General features: G+C 43.6%; 2 protein-coding genes across 6 annotated transcripts in view; one reads left to right on the top strand and one right to left on the bottom strand.

Moving 5' to 3' along the window:
• Window positions 1-6,946, bottom strand: part of zufsp (zinc finger containing ubiquitin peptidase 1) — a 67,860-nt gene extending 60,914 nt beyond the window's left edge. For 2 of the 4 annotated variants that reach the window (XM_069886786.1, XM_069886787.1), the window contains exon 1: window positions 6,779-6,946. The gene's annotated coding sequence lies outside the window, so the exon portion shown is untranslated. The remainder of the gene's footprint in view (window positions 1-6,778) is intronic. The other 2 variants (XM_069886788.1, XM_069886789.1) reach the window with 1 other exon arrangement.
• A 250-nt stretch (window positions 6,947-7,196) lies between these two features.
• Window positions 7,197-22,509, top strand: part of kpna5 (karyopherin alpha 5 (importin alpha 6)) — a 61,777-nt gene continuing 46,464 nt past the window's right edge. Inside the window, exons 1-4 of one of the 2 annotated variants that reach the window (XM_069886783.1) lie at window positions 7,197-7,300; window positions 11,883-12,013; window positions 12,099-12,203; window positions 12,281-12,380. In XM_069886783.1, coding sequence (XP_069742884.1) covers window positions 7,285-7,300; window positions 11,883-12,013; window positions 12,099-12,203; window positions 12,281-12,380 — 352 coding nt within the window. In that variant the 5' untranslated portion in view covers window positions 7,197-7,284. Of the gene's footprint in view, window positions 7,301-7,364; window positions 7,431-11,882; window positions 12,014-12,098; window positions 12,204-12,280; window positions 12,381-22,509 lie in introns of those variants that run through there. The other variant, XM_069886781.1, reaches the window with a different exon arrangement.

Raw genomic sequence — 22,509 nt, 5'->3', positions numbered from 1 at the left:
ATTATCCACTCTTTTAACACATCTCCATTAACATACAAAACCTTCTTGATCTCATTAATTCTGTTGGTTACAAAGGTACGAAACCTCATGGTTTTGTTATTAATGTATTTAAGTATGGATGTACTATCAGACCAAAACATAGAATCTACTAACTCCATCTGTAATTCTGTTCTTAACACAGTGTCCATTTTGCATGCCATTGTAGCGGCAGTCAATTCCATTCAAGGTATGGTGACTGGCTTTAATGGAGCTACACTGGCTTTTCCCATTACAAGTTTGCTCTTGATTATTTTGCAGTACTAAATAACTGACAGTACCATAACCACCTTCGCTTGTGTCAGCAAAATGGTGTAACTGAGCAAATGTGGCTATTCCAAGGTCTGTTGACTTAAAACATCTGTCGACTTCAAAACTTTATAATATTTTAAGACTTTCAATCCAATTTATACAATCTTGTGCAAATGAATCTGGTATAGCTTCATCCCATCCAAATTTTCTTCTGCACAATTCTGGCAGAATTTTCTTGGCTATTCATACAACTGGTGCCAATATTCCCAGGTGATCATGAATTGAACTTACAATCTCAAGAATATCTCTTCTTGTCAAAGGTTGTTCTTTCAAAATAATTTTGAACTTGAAAACATCAGATTGAACACACCATTGCACTCCTAGAATTCTTTTGATAGGTAGAATGTCACAATCCAAATCAAGATGTTTTCTCTCCTTTGATCTTTCTGTCTCAGGAAGAACAGGCAACACATCTCAACTGTTGCTAATCCATTTCAGAAGGAAGAAACCTCCTTTATAACAGATCTCTTTTAACTCATGATAAAGATCTATTGTTTCTTTTTCCGAAACCACTGAAGTAAGACAATCATCAACATAGAAATTATTTCTGATGATGTTTATAGTTTGAGAACTAAATTGCTCTTCATTATCTTCAGCACATTTCCTGAGAGCAAAATTTGCATAACTCGGTGACAAAGTTGCTCCAAATAGATGAACTGTCATTCTGTATTCAATCATATCTTTACAGTAATCACCATTAGGCCACCATAATAACTGTAGAAAATCACAATCTTCTGATGGTGCTTTCATTTAATGAAACATTGCTTCAAAACATTGCAGGAATTACAATAGGCCCTTTACAAAATCTTATCAGAACACCTATTAAAGTACTAGTTAAGTCTCGATCTTGTAAAAGTTGAGAATTCAATGAAACTGCTTGAAATGATGCTTCACAATCAAATACTACATATAGTTTCTCCTTTTATGGATGAACAACTCCATAATGAGGTAAATTTTCAGATACCTTTTCTACATAACCCTTGGTTATCACATCCGACATGACATTGGAATATTCCAAATGAAAGGAAGAATTTCTCTTGAATTTTCTCTTCAAATTCACCATATGCTGTTCTGCAATTATTTTATTATCTGGCATACAAATTTCCCTTTTCTTCAAAGGTAATGCTATACAGTAATGACCATCAACAAGTTTAAAAGAATTTGAAATTAAATCCCGAACCTGTTTATCCTCCTTTGAAAGTTCTTGAATATCTTTGAGACATTCAGGGAAATCAATTTTAAACTGTTGTTCCCACAGATCAAGTTTGACAACTGAAATTCTGTTGACATTAACTTCAACAACTCCTGATCATTATTCATTTTTCCTCCGAAAGGTCCAATAATTGTACATCTGAGCAATGTTCTGGTGGCATAAGGTCCATCGTTTTGACTTCTAGAGACTTTGGTACATCTAATCAGATTAGCATCTCAATTTTAGCATCAATCTTGGGTAAACAAATGTCTTTTAGATGATCCCACTGTTTGATGTCATCCTTAGATGGTATATTCTCCCTATTCACAGACATAATCTTCTGAGTATATACACTTGGAAGTTCGCAAAATTCATTGCTATTCAATTCAGCAATCTACAAAGCTGAATTATGATCTTTTACCCTGAAGGTTAAATTTATCCATTAATTCAACAGTAAAAAATGATGTAGTACTTTCTGGATCAAGGAATGCGCAAGTCTTCAGTATAAAGCTTCCTTTTTTAGCTTTAACCTGCACAGAACTATTGTTACAGAATATAAACATGTTTTTGGGAGCTATATTGGGGCAAGGTTTGTTATTGTGGATCACATACAAACACTTTAAAACAGATATTATTTAAAATACTGGAACTCTGCTCATGCTAGACATGTCAGGGCCTCAGAGCCTTTGCAAAAGCTTTGGAGAGTGCCCAAGAGACTTCACTAATGGATTGTTGTCTACAAAAAGGCAACAGATGAAAGAGCTTGTCGGAGCAAAATATTGTCTGGAAGAGAACTTGCAGTTCTAAGAGGGTCATGTGGTTTTGTAAGCAGAGAGAGTCAACAGGGAGAGAGACACAGATCAGTTTTACAATGTTACAGTCAGCAACAGCAGCTGGGACTGGAACAGGACAAGGTGGAAAGCCCCATTTGGAGGACAGGTTGAGTTCTTAGTTCAGCCTGGCCCTTGTGGTTCATGCAAGAGGAGAGGAATGGCTGTCTGATGTTTCACTTGGAATAAGCGAAACAAGAAGGAACTCTGTGCCGACCTGAAAGAAAGAGATTATCATCTCAAGAATCCTGAGAGGGCAAGTTTCTTCAGCAAGACACAGAAGTGGCTGGGTGTCCATCGTACAACAAATCTCTATGAAAACCAACAAGAACCTTCCTGATCGGTAAACATTTACCTTTCAAGCATCAAAACCTTGCAAATTCGTAAATGTTAAATTCTGTGCACAGCATAAGAATTGCCTACAACCAGTGAACTTGAAGGAATAAGAAGTGAGATTTGACTGTGAATCAAAGAACTTTTCTGAACTTACACAGACCTTACGTACACGCGCGCTTAGAATTAGAAGGGGGTCAAATTAGGTTAGTTAAATCAATAATGATAAGTTAAAGTGTGATTCTGTTTTCATGTTTAAAGATAATTAAAAGCAACTTTTGTTTAAGTTACCATTTGTCTTGGTGAATATCTATTGCTGCTGGGATTTGGGGTCCTCTGGGCTCATAACACTATTGAGAGAGCTTTGTCATCGGCCCCAGTAAGACTGTATGAACCAAAACTGAGCCATTCTCCTTGACTGCATCTTTAGTTTTGGATTTGGATTGTTTGACATCCTTCTCAACTTTACTTCGTTGAATACGCAGTAACTTGGGATGCTTTAAACTGCATGTATCACAACTGAATAGCTTGCTACAAGTTTTGCTGATGCGTCCTTTGCACAGGCAACCAAAACACATTCCAATCTTCTTTAAAAAGGTTAATTTCTTGTCATATGACTTTTTTTCTCCAATTGTGAACATTTTTTCTAAAGCATGTTGTCCTTTGCAATACAAACAGCTTTCCTGAACAGTCTGAATTATTTTTCCTTTATTTCCTTGTTCTTTCTTGTGCTTGTATCTGACACAGCAATACCAAAGGTACTTCCCTTTGATTTCTATTGAGACGATGATTGGGCTTCTTTACATCTTTAGGAACTATTGAAGTATTGCTAATATTTCCAAATGCTAGTTTGGTGTAAACATGCACATGCCATTCCAAGAATTGTACAACATCCTCAATGGTAGCATCCCTTCCAGAAAACATCTTAAGCTCTGCAAATATGGTTCTCCACAAGTCTTTCAACTTATAAGGTAATTTATTGACAAAAATCATCAAATTAGCAAGCAAATTCAGTTCTTGCAAATGTACACTACTTCTCATTGCGTAACAACATCTTCTTGGAAATAGTGCATATGCCTGTAAAAACTGTGTCCTCTGATTTTTATTGCTGGCCATAATTAATGAGATACAAAATCAAATAAAATGTGAAAAGAAATTTTTATACAGGAAACATCTAAAGGAGAAGGAATTGGATAAATTACAAAGAAATTGGGTAGGTACAGTAGTGGCAGCCTCATTTAATTCAAAGGCTCGATGAGTTGCAACATTGATAAATAAAAATTTACCAATAAAAATTTTAAATGTAAAAAAATACCCAGTAGGAAAATATGTTTTGGTAGAATGTCAAATATATTCATAAAATTGGACTTTGCTGAATTTATATGCCCCAAATGTAGAAGATAATACATTTATTCAAGACTTTTTTAATGAAACTGTCAACTGCCAATGGTAAGATTTTGATGTGAGGAGATTTTAATTTGGCATTAAATTTGAAAATGGACAGATTGGGAAAATATACAATAGTAAAGTGTCTAAGGAAGTAAAAGAATTAATGGTAGACATGAGTCTGAGATATTTGGACATATATTTGTGGCGGCATGCCACTAGGCAGACGAACCGGCCCCGCTTGTAATCCACGCGGTGGGGCAGCCGGCCAAAATGGTGCTGTCGGGCGGGGGTTTCCCCTTCTTCTCAGCACCGGGCTCAGAAGCCCACGCTGGGGTACCACATGATGCCCGAGTGACATCGGCGCCCCCCCCCCCACCCCACCCAGCGTAGTTCTCATTCAGGTCCAGGCTGGGAGTATAAGTCCAGCCCGGCAGCCAGCAATAAAACAGTTTTCTGCTCACTGAGCTCAACCCATCTGGTTGTGTGTTCTTTCAGTAGCAGTGTAGCTGCTGCTACAATTGGTGACCCCGACTGGTTCAAACGTCTTTGAACCCAACATGAGTGAACCTGGGATCAGTGGTATAGCCGTCAAGCTGCCTGAATTCTGGGTTCAGGAGCCGGAGACCTGGTTCGGCCATGTGAAGGCTCAGTTTCACCTCTGCCAGATTTCATCTAACATGACCAAATTCTACCTTGTAGTCACTGCCCTGGACCAGGCCACTACCAAACCTCGTTCAGCACCCACCCGCCGAAGAAAAATATGAGATCATCCAGCAAGTGCTCATTGGATCTCTCGGACTATCCAGGTGCCAGCGTGCCGCTCGGATGCTGCACCTCGACGCCCAGGGGGACAGGTCCCCGATGGTGCTGATGGACGAGATGCTTATGCTCACGGGTGAGCACACCAACTGCCCACTCTTTGAGCGCATTTTCCTCAACCACATACCCGGGGACATCCAGCCGCTGCTGGTCCAGAAGAGTTTCACCGACCCGAGGAAGGTCACCCAGAAGGCCCAAGAGCTATGGCCCTGGGCACAGCTCGCCAACGGGTTGGGGTTAGAGCTACATCGCACCACAGCCTATCACCCTCAGGCCACCTTAAGTCGGTACTTATGGTCCAACTCACCAGTCCCGACTGGGTGGACGAACTGCCTTGGGTGCTCCTGGGCATCTGCTCCACGCCCAAGGAGGATCTGCAGGCATTATCAGCTGAGCTGGTCTATGGCGCACCGTTGGCACTGCCCGGTGAGTCATCAATGCGCTTCACAACCCCCAGTGTCGCCACATGAGCTACTTCCCCACCTCTAGGCCCACTTGGACTCCTTCGCACCCCCACCGCCGCCCAGACACGGCGATCTTACGTCCACAGCGAGCTGCACTCCGCAGAGTACGTTTTTATTCGGCTGGGCACGCCCACGGCACCTCTGCAGAGACCTTATGAGGGGCCGAACAGGGTTGTCCAGCATTCAAGGGTCTACGTTCATGCTGGACATCGGCGGCAGGTGGGAGCAGAAGCCAGCTCACCTCGACCCTGCCGAACCAGTGATTGTGGCCCAGCCCAAGAGGCGAGGCCACCCAGCTAAGAAGGACATTGATGCCTTTTCTGGGGTGGGGGGGGAGAGGGGGGTGGTGCTGTGTGGCGGCATGCCACTTGGCAGGCGAACCGGCCCCACTTGTAATCCACGCAGCGGGGCAGCCAGCCAAAATGGCACTGTCGGGGGGGGTTTCCCTTCTTCTCAGCACTGGGCTCAGAAGCCCATGCTGAGCGTCGCCCCCCCCACCTCCCACCCCCCAGTGCGGTTCTCAGCTAAGTCCGGGGCTGGGAGCATAAGTCCAGCCCAGCAGCCAGCAATAAACCAGTTTTCTGCTCACTGAGCTCAACCCGTCTGGTTGTGTGTTCTTTCAGTAGCAGTGTAGCTGCCGCAACATAGTCACGAACTTACGGTTTTACTGGCTGTTCAAGTTCATTCATATCTGGCACTTACTATCTTGGACCACTCTCCTTTATTATTGTCAATAGTATGTGAAGAAGAAAAAGTTAATGGATATAGGTGGAGATTAAATAAGGTATTGTTAAAAAGGAAAGATTCTTGTGATTTTGTAAGAAAACAAATTATGTTTTTTAGGGAAAATAATAAAGATTCGGTAAAGAATAAATTTGTTATATGGGATACTTTAAAGACGTATTTAAGAAGACAAATAATTAGTTATAAGGTAAAATTTAAAAATGACTATATAATACAGAAATAATTGATTTAGAGAAAACAATACAAATTAGTCCAAATGAGGAAAAGAGGAATTTAACGCTATTATTAAACACATATGCTTCATTCCGCTTGCTTACTGTATTTGTCAACCCATATTAATTTTTGCCCATCATTAATCTTCGTAGTTTTCATGTCCAAACGACCCCCAAACTCTGTGCTGGCTCGAGCTCACAAAGAAACCCTTTTTTCCCTCTCCGGCCCTCCCATTTCCGCTTTTCCACTTCTGACCACGGATTCTCCCTGAAGCATTGCCTCGTGGGCTACTCATTACCAGCAATTTCATTTTTAATTTCCAGAACTTTACAATATGCACCTTGACAGTCGGATTCGTAACACCCCTCCTTGTTTCTCCATCCAAGCGACAATTTAATTCTGCGAAGTGGTGCGCGAGAAGGGGGAAATCAGAAGACAAAACTCACCAACTGCGCTAAATCCAAAAGGGAAGCTTCATAAACTCACAGATTCCACTTTGTACTAATTTTTCGCCGTTCACCTCCAAAATTCATAATGATCCGAGTCAGAAGTGCCTCAGTCCGTGACCGCAGTCGACTCATGCCCCTGAACGCACAATACTTCCGGTGTGACGGACGCTCGCAACCCACTCCAACGCGCAGGCGTGCAACCTTCATCGATGTCCCCAAGGCAACAATGACTCCCATATGTCATTTTTTATTTTTTATTTTGTTGCAACAAATTAGTATAATATAATATATGTCAATTTGGGTTGCGTTAATTATAATAATGCTATTGCAGCGCAGAAAATCGTTTTTAATATTATTCAGCCCGCCCACATTTTTTTGGCGGAAGGCGGTGCGCAGGCGTAGAGTGGATCAGAGCGAAGGGGCTGATGGGAGAGAGGGGATAACCGCCGGTCCGGTGCTGTCGTGTGCGCCATTTTGTTTGCCCACATTAGTTGACAAGACGAATGCTGCAGACTTCAGGTGGGGCCTGTCCTCGGGTATCTCGCTGCATTTGGTCCAACCTGTTCCAGATTGGCACGTCTCCGTCTTTTATTGAAAGCAGGACCGATGTGTTGTGCGATGAGTGCTTGTCCGGAGATGGCTGAGTGCGGTAGGCCTCTCGGGGAGTGTATACCGACCGTTCGGTTGGTTTGCGTTTCGTCCTCCCGGACTATGGTGTAATGGGAATTTTTCTAGAGCATCCGGCGGATTCCTCCGTGGGTGTTGTACAAACAAACGATTTCTGGCTTTCCAGTTCTGATTTCGACTTTGTGTCTTCAAGGAAGGAAACACTATATGCATGTGGGGGTGGGAGTGTTGGGGTGAAGGCCTGGACTTGAAGTTATGGGTGTGGCCTCTTCTGAGGCTTCTCTTCTGCGCTGATAATCCACCGACCTGATCCTTGGTTGTGACTTTGGTGTGTTTCACTCCTTACCTACTACCATTCTCTCCCACTCCCCTTTTAAGGTCCTTGTTTTGTGGCCGTCGTCATGTACGTTATTCACGGGGCATGCACATGGGCGATAGTTGATAAAGTTGAAGAACGAATATATAAATTATGTAAATGGAAAGCATATTCAATAGTTCAGTGACTTAAAAATAAATCTTAAACTTTTGATTGAAAAGGGGAATGCTTATTATGTGAATACGTAGAAATCTGACCAAGTATTCACCGAAGATTCCAAGATAGTAGTTTTGGTGGGGAAGAAAACATACTTTAAAAATCCATGGTTTTGGATGCCCTGTCCAGGTGAAATATCAACTCCGTATCCTGTCAGAATTTCCTGTTTCGGTGAGATCTATCTTTTTGCAACTTTACAAATATTGCATCTTTGAAATTTTTTGGGTACATTGTAAACAGCTGGAACGTTTGGCACGAACTCCCTGCCACATTCCAATAGTTGCAAGCTCCTATTTATTCTTGCCATTTCCTGTGTTAACTTGTTCTAAATCCACATCAGAATATTGTGTTCAATTCTGTGTTCTCTACTGCCTTAATTCCATTCTTCAATGTTTCAGCTACTTGCTGCCTTTTCCATTTTATTTATTGCAAGTGAAGCATCCTGCTCATATTCAATCTTGTTGATAAAATTAAGGAAAGGAGATACTATCAATATTAAAATGCTATCTTTCTCATTGAACTTTGAGGAGGCTTCCATGATGTGTCTCCAAGTCTGGTGCTGCTGTGTGACCAAGTAAAATGCAAAATTAATAGAAGAGGTTTTTAATTGTGGATAACTTGCTCACATCCATTTTCTATTTCTGAGCAACCTTTTTATACTTGTTGAAGCTGCCCCTTTAATTTTATAGCTTTCAGTCTTCTTGAGTCATTTTACGGCATTTATCAAATGGTGGAACTCCTTCAAGACAAGTCACCTTTATTCGTTGTTCATACCACGCTACCCAAATGGTCTGGGAGTTCAGGAGTCTGATTGTGGGGGGAGGGAGTAATTGCCTCATCTGGATGTTAGGGCCTGAATATTGCAGTACTTCTTACCAGATGGCAGAAGGGAAAATGGTTTGCTTGAGTGTGTAGAATCCTTCACAGTGTTTAATGTCTTTTTCCTGCATCAAGTATTGTAGATGTCCTTTATGGTAGGAAGGGAGCCCCCAATGATCCTTTCCGCTGATTTCACTATCCTCTGCAAGGTGTTGCAGTCTGAAGAGGTACAGCTTTCAAACCAGGATGCTCTCTGTAGAATGTAGTGAGGATGGAGAGTGGGAGATGAACTTTCCTCAGCCTTCACAGAAAGTAGAGGAGCTGCTGGACTTTTTTTGGCTGTGGAACTTGTGTTAAGGGATCATGTGAGGTTGTCCGGCAAGGAACTTAAAACTCTTAACAACCTCAATGGTGGAGCCATCAATGGTCAGTGAAGTGTGGTCCCCCTAGGCCACCTTGAAGTCAACAACCATGTCTTGTTTTTTTGGTTTCTTGAATACTTTACAACAGTAGGGAAACAAGAACTGAATCTTGAGCAAACAGTAAGACGCTGGAGGGATTCAATGGGCCAGCTAGCATCAATGAAATGTCAATCAAAGTTTTGGGTTGCAATCCTTTCATGACATTGAGTCAGCAGGCAATTCTTATTAACGCTGTAGCATTAGCAAAACATAAATTGAGTTATATATTTGCCTTTTATGTTAATTAATGCCTGACTAAGTCATTATCCGGAATTTTGTTTCTTAAATCTTTCTTGTGGTTAGATAACACAGTTAGCATAGCAATTAATAGGCCTCTGTAAACTGTTCGTGACCAGGGTTAAAATCTGGCACTGTCTTCATGGAATTTTTACATTCTCTTTTTGATCTGCATGGGCTTTCTCCATGATTCTGGTTTTCTTTTGCCCTCTAAACATAGTGTAGTTTAATTAGGTATAATTGGTCAGTATAGGTTTCATGCGCCAGTTGGGCCACTTACCATGCTGTATTAAAATAAAAAGATTAAAGCTGTCTGAGTTTAACATGACCTTGTTTCATTGAAGTGGGTATAAGATTCACAGTTTTCCTCTGGCATGATACTTATAAATTTAAAGTTTATTGTCATGTGTTCCAAGATTCAATCAGAGCTTATTTTGCATGCAGTCAAAGAGATCAGTAAATTTGAAGCAAAAACAGTATAGGTTTACTATTTTGAAGTCCATTCAGGAGTCTAATAACAGTGGAAAAGAAAGTTCTTGAATCTGGTTGTGCATGATCTTGTACTTGTGAATCTTCTTGGATGGAGGATAGTGAAGAGTGTGAGACTGGGGTGAGTCTGGGGTGATAGCTGCTTTTCTAAGGCAGCAGAAGTTGTAGATGTAGTCGATTGAGAGGGGAATGTGTGAGTGCTTGAACAATGCTCACAACCCTCTGCATCTTCCTGCAGTCTTGGGCAGAGAAGTTCTTGTACCATACAATGATGCATCCTGATAGGATACTTTCACAGATGCAGTAAAAGCATAATGGCCCTTCCTTCAGTTTATGATTTTGTTTTCAAGATCCCTTTATTGTCATGTACATAATACACAAATCTGTTAGCATACCGCAGTATCACTAGCCTGTCGACCCACCGATAAGAGATAGAAATAAAAGATAGCCCCTTCAGAGACACTGAATGTCTGGGGATTTGCTTGCGGTCCTCCTGTAACTTCTGCAGCCATATGGCCTCCTGTCCATTCCAGTGCTGAACTGGAGTTTCTAGTTTCAAACCTCCAATACAGTTAGAAGCTGTCAGCATCTGAGGCCCTTCGGGAGCACATCTTACCATTGGTATTTTCACAAATCCTGGTCCTGCACCTAGTTCTCATCAGTCTATCTCCAAATCCCACAGCCTCATGTGAGTCCTTTGTTCTTGCAAGCCCCTTGCTGATCTGCTGCCATGGTCTCCCCTGAAATGCTCTCTTGCAGGCTTCTCAGTGATTGTTGGGGGGGGGTCCTCGCTCTGTTCCCTGTGTCGGTTCACAACCCTCATTGAATGCCACCATCTTTGGCAAGTACCTCCATGAGTTTGCTAAGTAATCTTTTAGAAATGAGCATTGACCCCTTTTACGAGGCATTTAAAACCTGTCTGGGGCCATTGGCATAATGATTGGACTATAGGCCCCTGCAGAGGAGCACAGTATCTGTTCTCTGCTCTCTTGGATCTGCACCAGTTACAGCACTGCTTTGTTTTTCTTCTTTTAATGTAGGATAAATCTGATCTGAACCTGGTTACTACCAGCCTTGTACATTTGAGCTATCTCTTGTACTCACCCCAGGTGAAGATGATGCGAAGTACTTGAATAGTGCCTTGGATATTTGTATTCCCCAATTAGCTCTACCTCTATTCTTCATGTTAGTTGTGTATCCCATTTATGAGAGTTTAATTCACTACTTCAGAAAATTGATGCATTCTCTTAGATTGTGTATTCTTTTATGGTCTTAAATTGTGATTGCAGCAAGGAAGTTATTTTAAGTTCACTCAGGGTTCCTTATTTTGAATGATTTTCACTTATCCCATGAATATTTTTTAAAGTGGAGATTAGAAATTGGCCATATTTGGAGTGATAACGCTTTGGCTTCTCCAAAGGTATTTGAAATAGAATTTTGGAAAAAAATTCCCAATTTATGTTAATTTTTTTTTTTGTTGGACAAAAAATCTAGCTAAAGTCAAAACTTTTAGCAGCAGTTTTAGTCTCGAAGGAAGGAGTGGTTCATGAAAATATTAAACAAATTTACTGTATACATTTATATTGTGAAATACAATCAATTTTTCTTGAGCCATAAAGTTTAAATCCTGGAGAAACTATAGGCAAAAAAAAATCCCCTTGATTTCAGTTTGTTAAACATAAGAGAAATGAATACAAACAGCAAAAAGTTGTTTTTTTTTTTAAATCCAAAATTTGTTTAAAGAAAAGGCTTCAGGTGATGAATGTTGATTTGATACTTGCACAATAGATTTTGTTGAGCTAAACTTTTGTAAAGTAGTTTTGTCCTTGTGTTCATGAGGAGGGGGTGGCAGAGGAACCATTAGTCTTGAATTTTCTTCTTTTGTTACATTTGCAGACTTGACTGTTTGATAATTTGGGAGCATATTTCATTTCAGACATGGCAAGCCCAGTGAAAGACAATTACAGAATGAGAAGCTACAAGAACAAAGCATTAAACACTCAAGAAATGCGAAGGCGAAGAGAGGAAGAGGGAATTCAGTTACGTAAACAGAAAAGAGAAGAGCAGGTGTGCAAGGAAAAAAGTCTTAAAAAATACATGAATGTAAAGACAGTAACACTTTTTATCTAATAGTTTCCTTTTGTTAATCTAGTTGTTCAAACGCAGAAATGTGGCTGTTCCAGGAGATGATGAAGTCATGCTTGAAAGCCCCATTCAGGACCCTGATATAAGTTCAACTGTGGTATCTATGCCAGGGGTAAGTGGAAAGATATAGAATGTTTTTGTCTGATATATTTTGAACTAAAAGTACTAATACTTTTATTTCCCCCATAGGAAGGTGTAATCACAGTAGAAATGGTACAGATGATATTTTCAGAAGATCCTGATCAGCAGCTTGCAGCCACACAGAAGTTTCGTAAGTTGCTTTCAAAAGGTAAGAATCTGTTGGTGAATTGTATGTTGTCGAGGCATCACTTTACTGAATAGTTGGGCTTTATGGTGATGCACATATAATTGACATTGTCCTTTAGTGGTGGGGGGTAGGGGATGGGGGGAATTTGGAGGAAACAGTACTGATTGCTTGCCTGGTACAGTACAGATATCCCAGGATCAGTTTTCTGCATGTAACTGATTCTGTTCACAAGGGAAAAAACACAAATGCTGAAGAAACTCAGCAGGTCAAACAGTGCCTTTATGTAGCAAAGGTGAAGATACATCACCAATGTTTTAGACTTGAGCCCTTCATCACGGTGTGGGGGAACATGAGAGATGTCTGAAAAAAAGGGGGAAGGGGGAGCTTCCCCCTCCTTTAACTAGTTATTCTAGTTCCTACTTCCTTTCTCTCTCCACCTAGCCTAGACTACCACCTCTCCCCTCCTCCCTGCAGTGTTCCCCCCCCTCCCACCTGTCATCTTCCACCCTTACCATCCCCTTCCCCCTTTTGTTCAGACATCTCTCATCTTCCTCCACACATTGATGAATAGGGATGGATAGAGAATCTAATGATTGGAGTACTGTATACCATGGAAAAATATAGAATTGTCATTTATGTCTGAAAAAATAATTCGTTTTGTCTAAATGGTGAAAAACTGCAGTGCTCTGACATGCAGAGGAACTAAGATTTAAAAATCTGGAATGGAGGTATAGCTAGTAATTATGAACACTAACAAGATCATTTATGATTTGAGAATTAAATACAGAAGTATAGAGATTGTGTCAGATATGTTCATATGCAAATTTTTCAAAGATTGTTCCGGATGTGTTGAATATACCAACACATCATCAGCAAATAAATTAATTTTATATTAATCTTCTGCAATTTTTATTCTTTTAATATTCTCATTTTGTCTGATTGCTTAAGACAATTGTTATATGACCAATGTAAATAAGGCTGGTGACAATGGACAACCTTGACGCATTGATCTCGTTAATTTAAATGACGAAGAAGTTTGGCCATTTGTCACCACCCAAGCAACTGGATTTTTATATAGTGCCTTTACCCAACCAGTTAAAAAGTTGTCCAAACTTAAATTTTTTCACTACTTTAAATAAAAAATTTCATTCCACCCGATCAAATGCCTTTTCCGCATCAAGTGCAACAATCATTGGTTGGTTGGGCTGATGTCTCGATGCATTGATCAAAGTAACCAATCTAAGAATATTATCTGAAGCATACCTATTTTTAATAAAACCTGCTTGATCAACATGTACCAATTGTAAATATTTATCAAGTTTATTTGATAATACTTTAGCTATTATTTTATAAATCTACAGTTAATAAAGAAATTGGTCGATACGAAGCTACTTTCAAAGGATCTCTATCTTTCTTTGAAACTATTGTAATTATCACTCAAAAAAGAATCTGGTAATGATTGCTCCTCTGTTGCCTGTTTAAATACATCCATAAATACAGGAGACAAGACTTCATAAAACTCTACAGTAAACCCATCATCTCTGGGAGATTTCCCATTTGGCAAAGTTTGTGTAGCCTCCTTAATTTCAAAGTCTGTAAATGGAGACTCCAATTCTTTCACATCATCTCTTAAAACTGGCAAATCTAAGGCAGATAAAAACTACTCAATAGAACCATTATCTTGAACCCCTTCAGAAGTATACAACTTTTGGTAAAATAAATGGAATTGATCATTAACTTCCTGAGATTTATAAGTAACCGTTGAATTCTTTCTGACAGCATTAATAGTCCTGGATGCCTGTTCACTCTTCAACTACCAAGCCAACACTTTATGAGCTCTGTCCTCTAATTCATAATAACGTTGTTTGGATCTCTGTATTAATCATTCATATTGATACGTTTGCAACTTATAACAAAGCTTGTTTAGTCAGCTGCTTTTTTTTTTAATCTTCAGTTGTATTCTTTTGAAAATCCTTTTCTAAAACTGCTATCTCCAATTTCAAACTCTTCCCCAAAAACTGTTTAACTCTTGCTGAATAACTGATAATTTGACCTCTTAAATATGCTTTTAAAGCATCCCATAAAACTAAATTACTCTGTACTGAATTAGTGTTTATCTGTAAAAAGGAAATAATATGCTCCTTAATACAGCAAATGAATGCAGGCTGTTTCAACAACATTGCATTAAATCTCCATCAAAAAGTCGTCTCCATAGCTTCAGAACCAACACAAGATATAAATAACATAGAATGATCGGACACTTTCCTACTCTTATATTCAGCTTGAGTAATCTGGGCCTGAAGATGCTGTGGGGAATAAAAAGAAAAATCTTTTTCAGTTGGATTTAATTTTCTTAAAATTTCAACCAAATTCCAATCTTACATTAAAGATGCCATCTGTAGATTTCTTTATAGTTTTTGGAGATTTATCCAATAATGGATCCAAAACACATTTAAAGTCTCCTCCAATTAAAATATTTTCATTAGCCTGATTCAAAATCAAAAAAGTTTCAGATGTAAATCATTCAGCATCCACATTAGGTGCATACACATTCAATAATGCCCATGACTGAAAAAAGTTTACAATTCACCATCAAAACTCTATCAGCTGTTTCAGAAAATGACTTCAAACTGTATCTTCTTATGAACCAAATTTGCCATTCCTCGTGCCTTAGAATTAAAAGCAACATGTCCAATCCAATCTCTTTTTAACTTCATGTGTTCTTTTTCAGTTAAATGTTTTGTAAGAAAGCAATATCAACTTTCATCTTTATGATATATGCTTGTACACGTTTACACTTAATCAGATTATTAAGAAGCTGTACACTAAAAGTCGCAAAATTTAAATTAGCCATATTTTGCTATAAAACAACTCACACAGTAATTACAAATATATAAAAAGCTCCCCTTGCGTAAATTAAAAAAAAACCCGCCTTTTTAAAACTATCAAACAAAAATTAACAAAAACCCCAAAACTACAACAACTGTAGTAACTCTCCAATTAACTGTGTGTGGACAATGCCACTGGTGGCATATGACTTTAAGAAGTGTCTCCCCCCCACCCCCCCACCCCCCTGCCTGCCACCAAGCTGAGCTTCATAAAAATCAATCTTCTTATTCAAATTCATCCCACTGATTCCAATCCCAAAGATTGTTCTGGATCTTCAATGTCAAGTAGACTTCGTGTGATTTTCCCTTTATTCCCATTCCTCTTGTCATATACTCTTAGGTGATTATGGTCAATCAGATCAAACATGTACGTCTGGCAAAGAATTTGAAAAAATTAATGCATCATGATCACTCTCAAAAAAATCGAGATTGATAATTCCCATAGAAAACTTTCAACACAGCAGGGTACTGAAAAATAAACCTATACCCTTTTCACCACAACACCTCTTTAGCTGAATTAAATTCCTTACACCTTTTAATTATCTCTTGGCTCAAATGTGCATTTTAAAAAAAAACTCTACTACCTTGAACCATCAATGAAGCCTGATTTTGACGGGCTTTTTGAACAGCCATCCGCAAAATCATCTCTCTATCCTGATGTCTCAAACATCAAATTAGGACAGGCCGAGGTGGCTGACCTGAATAAGGTTTCTTCCTTAATGCCCTATGCGCTCTATTCAATTCCAAACCATCTGGAAAAAAATTCAGCACCCAAGATATCTGGAATCCATTGCTTAAAAAACTTAACTGGATCTGAGCCTTCAATATCTTCTTGAAGTCCTAATATTTTCACATTATTATGTTGACTTTGATTTTCCAAAGAATCAATCTTCTTCAACAATTCTCTCTTCTGAATTTCCCAACCCAGAAAAGAATCATACACTTTCTCCATTTTTTTCTCTATTCTGTTGCACATTCACAGAAATGCCTCTTCAATTTTCTTAGAATTATCATGCACCGTCAACTGCCTTCAAACACTTATTAATATCAGCCTTCACAGTGAACATATCCTTCACAAATATTCATTCTTGTCTTCATATCCATAAATCCCTGATTCATCTGTGAAGACATACTCTCCATTTGTTGAGCAATACCTTCCAAAACAGTGAAAATAGCTTCAATTCCTAATTCTCCCACTCCTTGAGACATCTCAGTTAAAGTACCTCCATGAGGCCTACCTTCCTTAACTGTAGCTGATGTCATTAAAGTCCTTTGTTCTTGTGTTCCCAACAAGACAGGACTTTCTTCTTCACCTGCACCTAGCCGTCTGACTGCATCATGGAATACTATATGTAGTGTTTTATTGTTATCTTGGAGTACTAACTGGAATGGAAAGCTTTTGATTCTTGAGATACATGAGAGGTTCTGCTGTAGTCTGACTTCTGAGTGAGTTGATTCAGTTCAAAATTTAATCTTGTATATTTGAAGGGTGCTAATTGCAAATTTAGTGTTTACTGCTATTGCATTACATAAAAACCAGTAATTTGAGCAGTTATGAGTTTTCTTGGCAGCTAGGATTTCCTCAAAAATGCATCATATATGTTGAACGTTGAGTGGGGGAGGGGTGAAGGAGGGAGGGAGGAAAAGGGGAGAAAATGACACTGTATATTCAAGAGGGAAATGTTTGTGTAAATTTTGGTCAGTATGGTTCATAGTGTGAAAAATATTTTTTTTTAAATGCAGCTGCAAATGTGTCTTTGTACTTCAGAAATGTGCTTATGCTGACAGCAGGACAGCAAGTTGTATTCTGATCTTGAATTCCTCAATAGAGTTCCAGATCAGAGAGAAAATTTAAATGCCCTAAACTTGCATTATCCACCCGCCAGAGAATTTTGCGCAAAATTGAGAAGCGCAAGTGGTATTCCCTTGACTTGAGTTAAATGGTGTAACTCTAGTTCTTTTTTAAATGTATTCAAATCTTCCAAGTTTCAAAATTTGAGAATCTAATTTGTTTTAAGGTGGTTAAAATAATTAAAAAAAAATTTTTGAAGTACCTTGAGTTCTGAATCTTCTCAGGGCCATGGCTTATCTGTCTATTCTTGAGTGATAGTTATCCCTAAGACCAGCAATGGGAATGCTTTTGATAGTTTCACAAGTTTGTTCTTTGATTATAAAAGCGGAGTCATTGTTTTGAGGTACAGGTACACAATCCTTTATCCGGAATCCTTGGGAGACAGTGTGTTCCCACTTCGGATTATCCAGATTTCAGAACAAAGCCAGATGCACCAGATTTAAACCCAACCGAATTGTGCTTCCGTATCCACCCCCTCCCAGTTGCACTGCCATCTCTCTCTCCCCACTGCCGTCTCTCTATTCCCCGCCTGCCCGGGTCGCGCTGCCGTCTCTCTATTCCCCGCCCGCCCGGGTCGCGCTGCCGTCTCTCTATTCCCCGCCCGCCCGGGTCGCGCTGCCGTCTCTCTATTCCCCGCCCGCCCGGGTCGCGCTGCCGTCTCTCTATTCCCCGCCCGCCCGGGTCGCGCTGCCGTCTCTCTATTCCCCGCCCGCCCGGGTCGCGCTGCCGTCTCTCTATTCCCCGCCCGCCCGGGTCGCGCTGCCGTCTCTCTATTGCCCGCCCGGGTCGCGCTGCCGTCTCTCTATTCCCCGCCCGCCCGGGTCGCGCTGCCGTCTCTCTATTCCCCGCCCGCCCGGGTCGCGCTGCCGTCTCTCTATTCCCCGCCCGCCCGGGTCGCGCTGCCGTCTCTCTATTCCCCGCCCGCCCGGGTCGCGCTGCCGGCTCTCTATTCCCCGCCCGCCCGGGTCGCGCTGCCGGCTCTCTATTCCCCGCCCGCCCGGGTCGCGCTGCCGCCTCTCTATTCCCCGCCCGCCCGGGTCGCGCTGCCGCCTCTCTATTCCCCGCCCGCCCGGGTCGCGCTGCCGCCTCTCTATTCCCCGCCCGCCCGGGTCGCGCTGCCGCCTCTCTATTCCCCGCCCGCCCGGGTCGCGCTGCCGCCTCTCTATTCCCCGCCCGCCCGGGTCGCGCTGCCGCCTCTCTATTCCCCGCCCGCCCGGGTCGCGCTGCCGCCTCTCTATTCCCCGCCCGCCCGGGTCGCGCTGCCGCCTCTCTATTCCCCGCCCGCCCGGGTCGCGCTGCCGCCTCTCTATTCCCCGCCCGCCCGGGTCGCGCTGCCGCCTCTCTATTCCCCGCCCGCCCGGGTCGCGCTGCCGCCTCTCTATTCCCCGCCCGCCCGGGTCGCGCTGCCGCCTCTCTATTCCCCGCCCGCCCGGGTCGCGCTGCCGCCTCTCTATTCCCCGCCCGCCAGGGTCGCGCTGCCGCCTCTCCATTCCCCGCCCGCCCGGGTCGCGCTGCCGCCTCTCCATTCCCCGCCCGCCCGGGTCGCGCTGCCGTCTCTCCATTCCCCGCCCGCCCGGGTCGCGCTGCCGTCTCTCCATTCCCCGCCCGCCCGGGTCGCGCTGCCGTCTCTCCATTCCCCGCCCGCCCGGGTCGCGCTGCCGTCTCTCCATTCCCCGCCCGCCCGGGTCGCGCTGCCGTCTCTCCATTCCCCGCCCGCCCGGGTCGCGCTGCCGTCTCTCCATTCCCCGCCCGCCCGGGTCGCGCTGCCGTCTCTCCATTCCCCGCCCGCCCGGGTCGCGCTGCCGTCTCTCCATTCCCCGCCCGCCCGGGTCGCGCTGCCGTCTCTCCATTCCCCGCCCGCCCGGGTCGCGCTGCCGTCTCTCCATTCCCCGCCCGCCCGGGTCGCGCTGCCGTCTCTCTATTCCCCGCCCGCCCGGGTCGCGCTGCCGTCTCTCTATTCCCCGCCCGCCCGGGTCGCGCTGCCGTCTCTCTATTCCCCGCCCGCCCGGGTCGCGCTGCCGTCTCTCTATTCCCCGCCCGCCCGGGTCGCGCTGCCGTCTCTCTATTCCCCGCCCGCCCGGGTCGCGCTGCCGTCTCTCTATTCCCCGCCCGCCCGGGTCGCGCTGCCGTCTCTCTATTCCCCGCCCGCCCGGGTCGCGCTGCCGTCTCTCTATTCCCCGCCCGCCCGGGTCGCGCTGCCGTCTCTCTATTCCCCGCCCGCCCGGGTCGCGCTGCCGTCTCTCTATTCCCCGCCCGCCCGGGTCGCGCTGCCGTCTCTCTATTCCCCGCCCGCCCGGGTCGCGCTGCCGTCTCTCTATTCCCCGCCCGCCCGGGTCGCGCTGCCGTCTCTCTATTCCCCGCCCGCCCGGGTCGCGCTGCCGTCTCTCTATTCCCCGCCCGCCCGGGTCGCGCTGCCGTCTCTGTATTCCCCGCCCGCCCGGGTCGCGCTGCCGTCTCTGTATTCCCCGCCCGCCCGGGTCGCGCTGCCGTCTCTCTATTCCCCGCCCGCCCGGGTCGCGCTGCCGTCTCTCTATTGCCCGCCCGGGTCGCGCTGCCGTCTCTCTATTGCCCGCCCGGGTCGCGCTGCCGTCTCTCTATTGCCCGCCCGGGTCGCGCTGCCGTCTCACTATTGCCCGCCCGGGTCGCGCTGCCGCCTCTCTATTCCCCGCCCGCCCGGGTCGCGCTGCCGCCTCTCTATTCCCCTCCCGCCCGGGTCGCGCTGCCGCCTCTCTATTCCCCGCCCGCCCGGGTCGCGCTGCCGCCTCTCTATTCCCCGCCCGCCCGGGTCGCGCTGCCGCCTCTCTATTCCCCGCCCGCCTGGGTCGCGCTGCCGCCTCTCTATTCCCCGCCCGGCTGGGTCGCGCTGCCGCCTCTCTATTCCCCGCCCGCCCGGGTCGCGCTGCCGCCTCTCTATTCCCCGCCCGCCCGGGTCGCGCTGCCGCCTCTCTATTCCCCGCCCGCCCGGGTCGCGCTGCTGCCTCTCTATTCCCCGCCCGCCCGGGTCGCGCTGCCGCCTCTCTATTCCCCGCCCGCCCGGGTCGCGCTGCCGCCTCTCTATTCCCCGCCCGCCCGGGTCGCGCTGCCGCCTCTCCATTCCCCGCCCGCCCGGGTCGCGCTGCCGTCTCTTTATTCCCCGCCCGCCCGGGTCGCGCTGCCGTCTCTCCATTCCCCGCCCGCCCGGGTCGCGCTGCCGTCTCTTTATTCCCCGCCCGCCCGGGTCGCGCTGCCGTCTCTCCATTCCCCGCCTGCCCGGGTCGCGCTGCCGTCTCTCCATTCCCCGCCTGCCCGGGTCGCGCTGCCGTCTCTCTATTCCCCACCCGCCCGGGTCGCGCTGCCGTCTCTCCCACTCTCTTTAATTCCCCCACCCCCCCCCCCCGCCACCACTCCGCCCCCTCTGAACCAGGACCAGCGGAAAAAAAATGCTGGTTTTTGGGGCTTTCCAGATTTTAGATGTCCGTGTAAAGGATTTTGTACCTTTTTATGATGAGCTCGATTTTATTTGGTGAGGATGAAAGTTGCCTTTGTAGGATTCTCCAATTAATGTGCTGGATCATATTCTAGCTACTACATGACACTACACAGGAAATTTTGCAAACCATGCAGAATCTCACGGCGTACATCTTTCCTACTGGTTGGGTATTTGAGCAACCAAATTTGGTGTCGTAATTCCTTCTTGCAACTTCTTCTTGGCTCTTTTCAAATGCACATCCAATTGCTTAGTAAAGTTCATTTGCATCATTTCAGGCACTGAATTCTGGATCATTAACTTCTGCATGCAATGATTTTTTTTCTTTTTGTTAATTGAATTACATTTGAGAATTTGGGTAATGGACCAAATTGATCAAGCAAATGGAAAACCTATTTGAATCAAGTTTGAGTATTTTTAGGTCTCTAGCCACATAGCTGAAATTGATTGTTCAAAGTTCAGATATATTGTCAAAGCACAACACTTTTTAACCCAGGCAGAATTTCTATTTTTCAGTGGTTTGAAAAAAAACTATGCTCCCTTTTGTATATGCATCTTTTCTTGAGTAATGCAGACAAACTGCAATGTGGGAAATAAATATTGAGTTGTAAGTAATGTCCAAAAAATTATTAAATAAATCTGAGTTTATTGTTTAGTAGTCAAATGGTGTAGAGATAGCAACTGTTGCTGAACCGTGTGGTATGAATCTTGTGGCACCTATGCCTCTTTCCTGATGGCAGCAGTGAGAACTGAGCATGTCCTGGGTGGTGTGGATCCTTGATGATTCATAGTTTAATCTCTTCTGTACCCTCATGGCCATGATGACCATTCTTAATGTGAAACCAGGCAATGCATTCTATACTCCAGCTGAGAATTAATCAGTAAACTTTTGAAACTTCTAAATGTTTTGGTTTTATGAGCAGTGCCCATAATTTATAAAATATCCCATAAACTTTAATTGCCCTAACTTACCTAGCTACTTTGATTTGGAGGTAAGTGTCCTTTGCTCTAGCAACAAAAGATAGCCATGTAAATTGATTTCTTTTGCTCCCACAAGCCATTTAAAAAAAGCAATGCTTGGAGTTGCTTGAAGCAAATATATGGTAAAAGTTAATGCTTCAAACTACATGAGAAGTCGTTTCTGTATTTCTTTGCACATCCTATCTGTTAGTATATTTTGGCCTCTTCCACTTTGATTTCAGATTTCCAACTTTCGATGATACTTTTTAGATTTCCATTTTGTTTTTCCTGATTAATTTTCCTGAAAATCTTAGTTTCTGCTTGTCCCAACTTCATCTAGGTGAGGGAAATCAAATTTGTAAAAGTAGTTTGGATTAAGAGTTTGGGACTATTGCTTTAAGCAATACTTCATAGAACCCACTTAAGGTATAGACTGATTTAATTTTGTGCAATAATCCAATTAGATAATAGGCTCATTAAGTGGTCATTATACAAATTCCCTGTTTGGCAGGATGTTATTCACTCAAATAATTTTTGAGTTTGTAGCTACGAAGGAAAAATGGTTAATGATAGATTGTGGATTTGGAATATTTCTGAGATATTTAAGGATATTTTTGCAATTCCAGGAAGAAAATTTCGCTAAAAATCCAATAACCTTTTTTGAATAGAGTATTTTTAAATGTTTCTCAATGTGGTATGAATATATTATGTCCTGTTTCATGACTGAAACATGTAAATCTGAGATAGCAGTTAAGTAAACAAATTGCGTCTTGATTGCTGAGGAATGTGCAAGATTAATAATGCATCAGTAAGGTTTTGGTGAGATCTTCATCTGTGTTTTAGTCTCCATCGTTAGAATTGTACATAGAATGGTACTTCTGTTGATGGGCTTCAGAAATTTTTCATAAGCAGATGCTGCCCAATGTAGAATACACCAGATTGGTCCCCTGGGATTAGGGGGTAAATTATTGAAGGAGAAATTAG

This window comes from Narcine bancroftii, chromosome 6 (genome assembly GCF_036971445.1).
Source record: "Narcine bancroftii isolate sNarBan1 chromosome 6, sNarBan1.hap1, whole genome shotgun sequence".
Taxonomy (NCBI): Eukaryota; Metazoa; Chordata; class Chondrichthyes; order Torpediniformes; family Narcinidae; genus Narcine; species Narcine bancroftii.
Note: the sequence above shows the minus strand (reverse complement) of the source record. Positions and strands in the feature narration are given on the sequence as shown.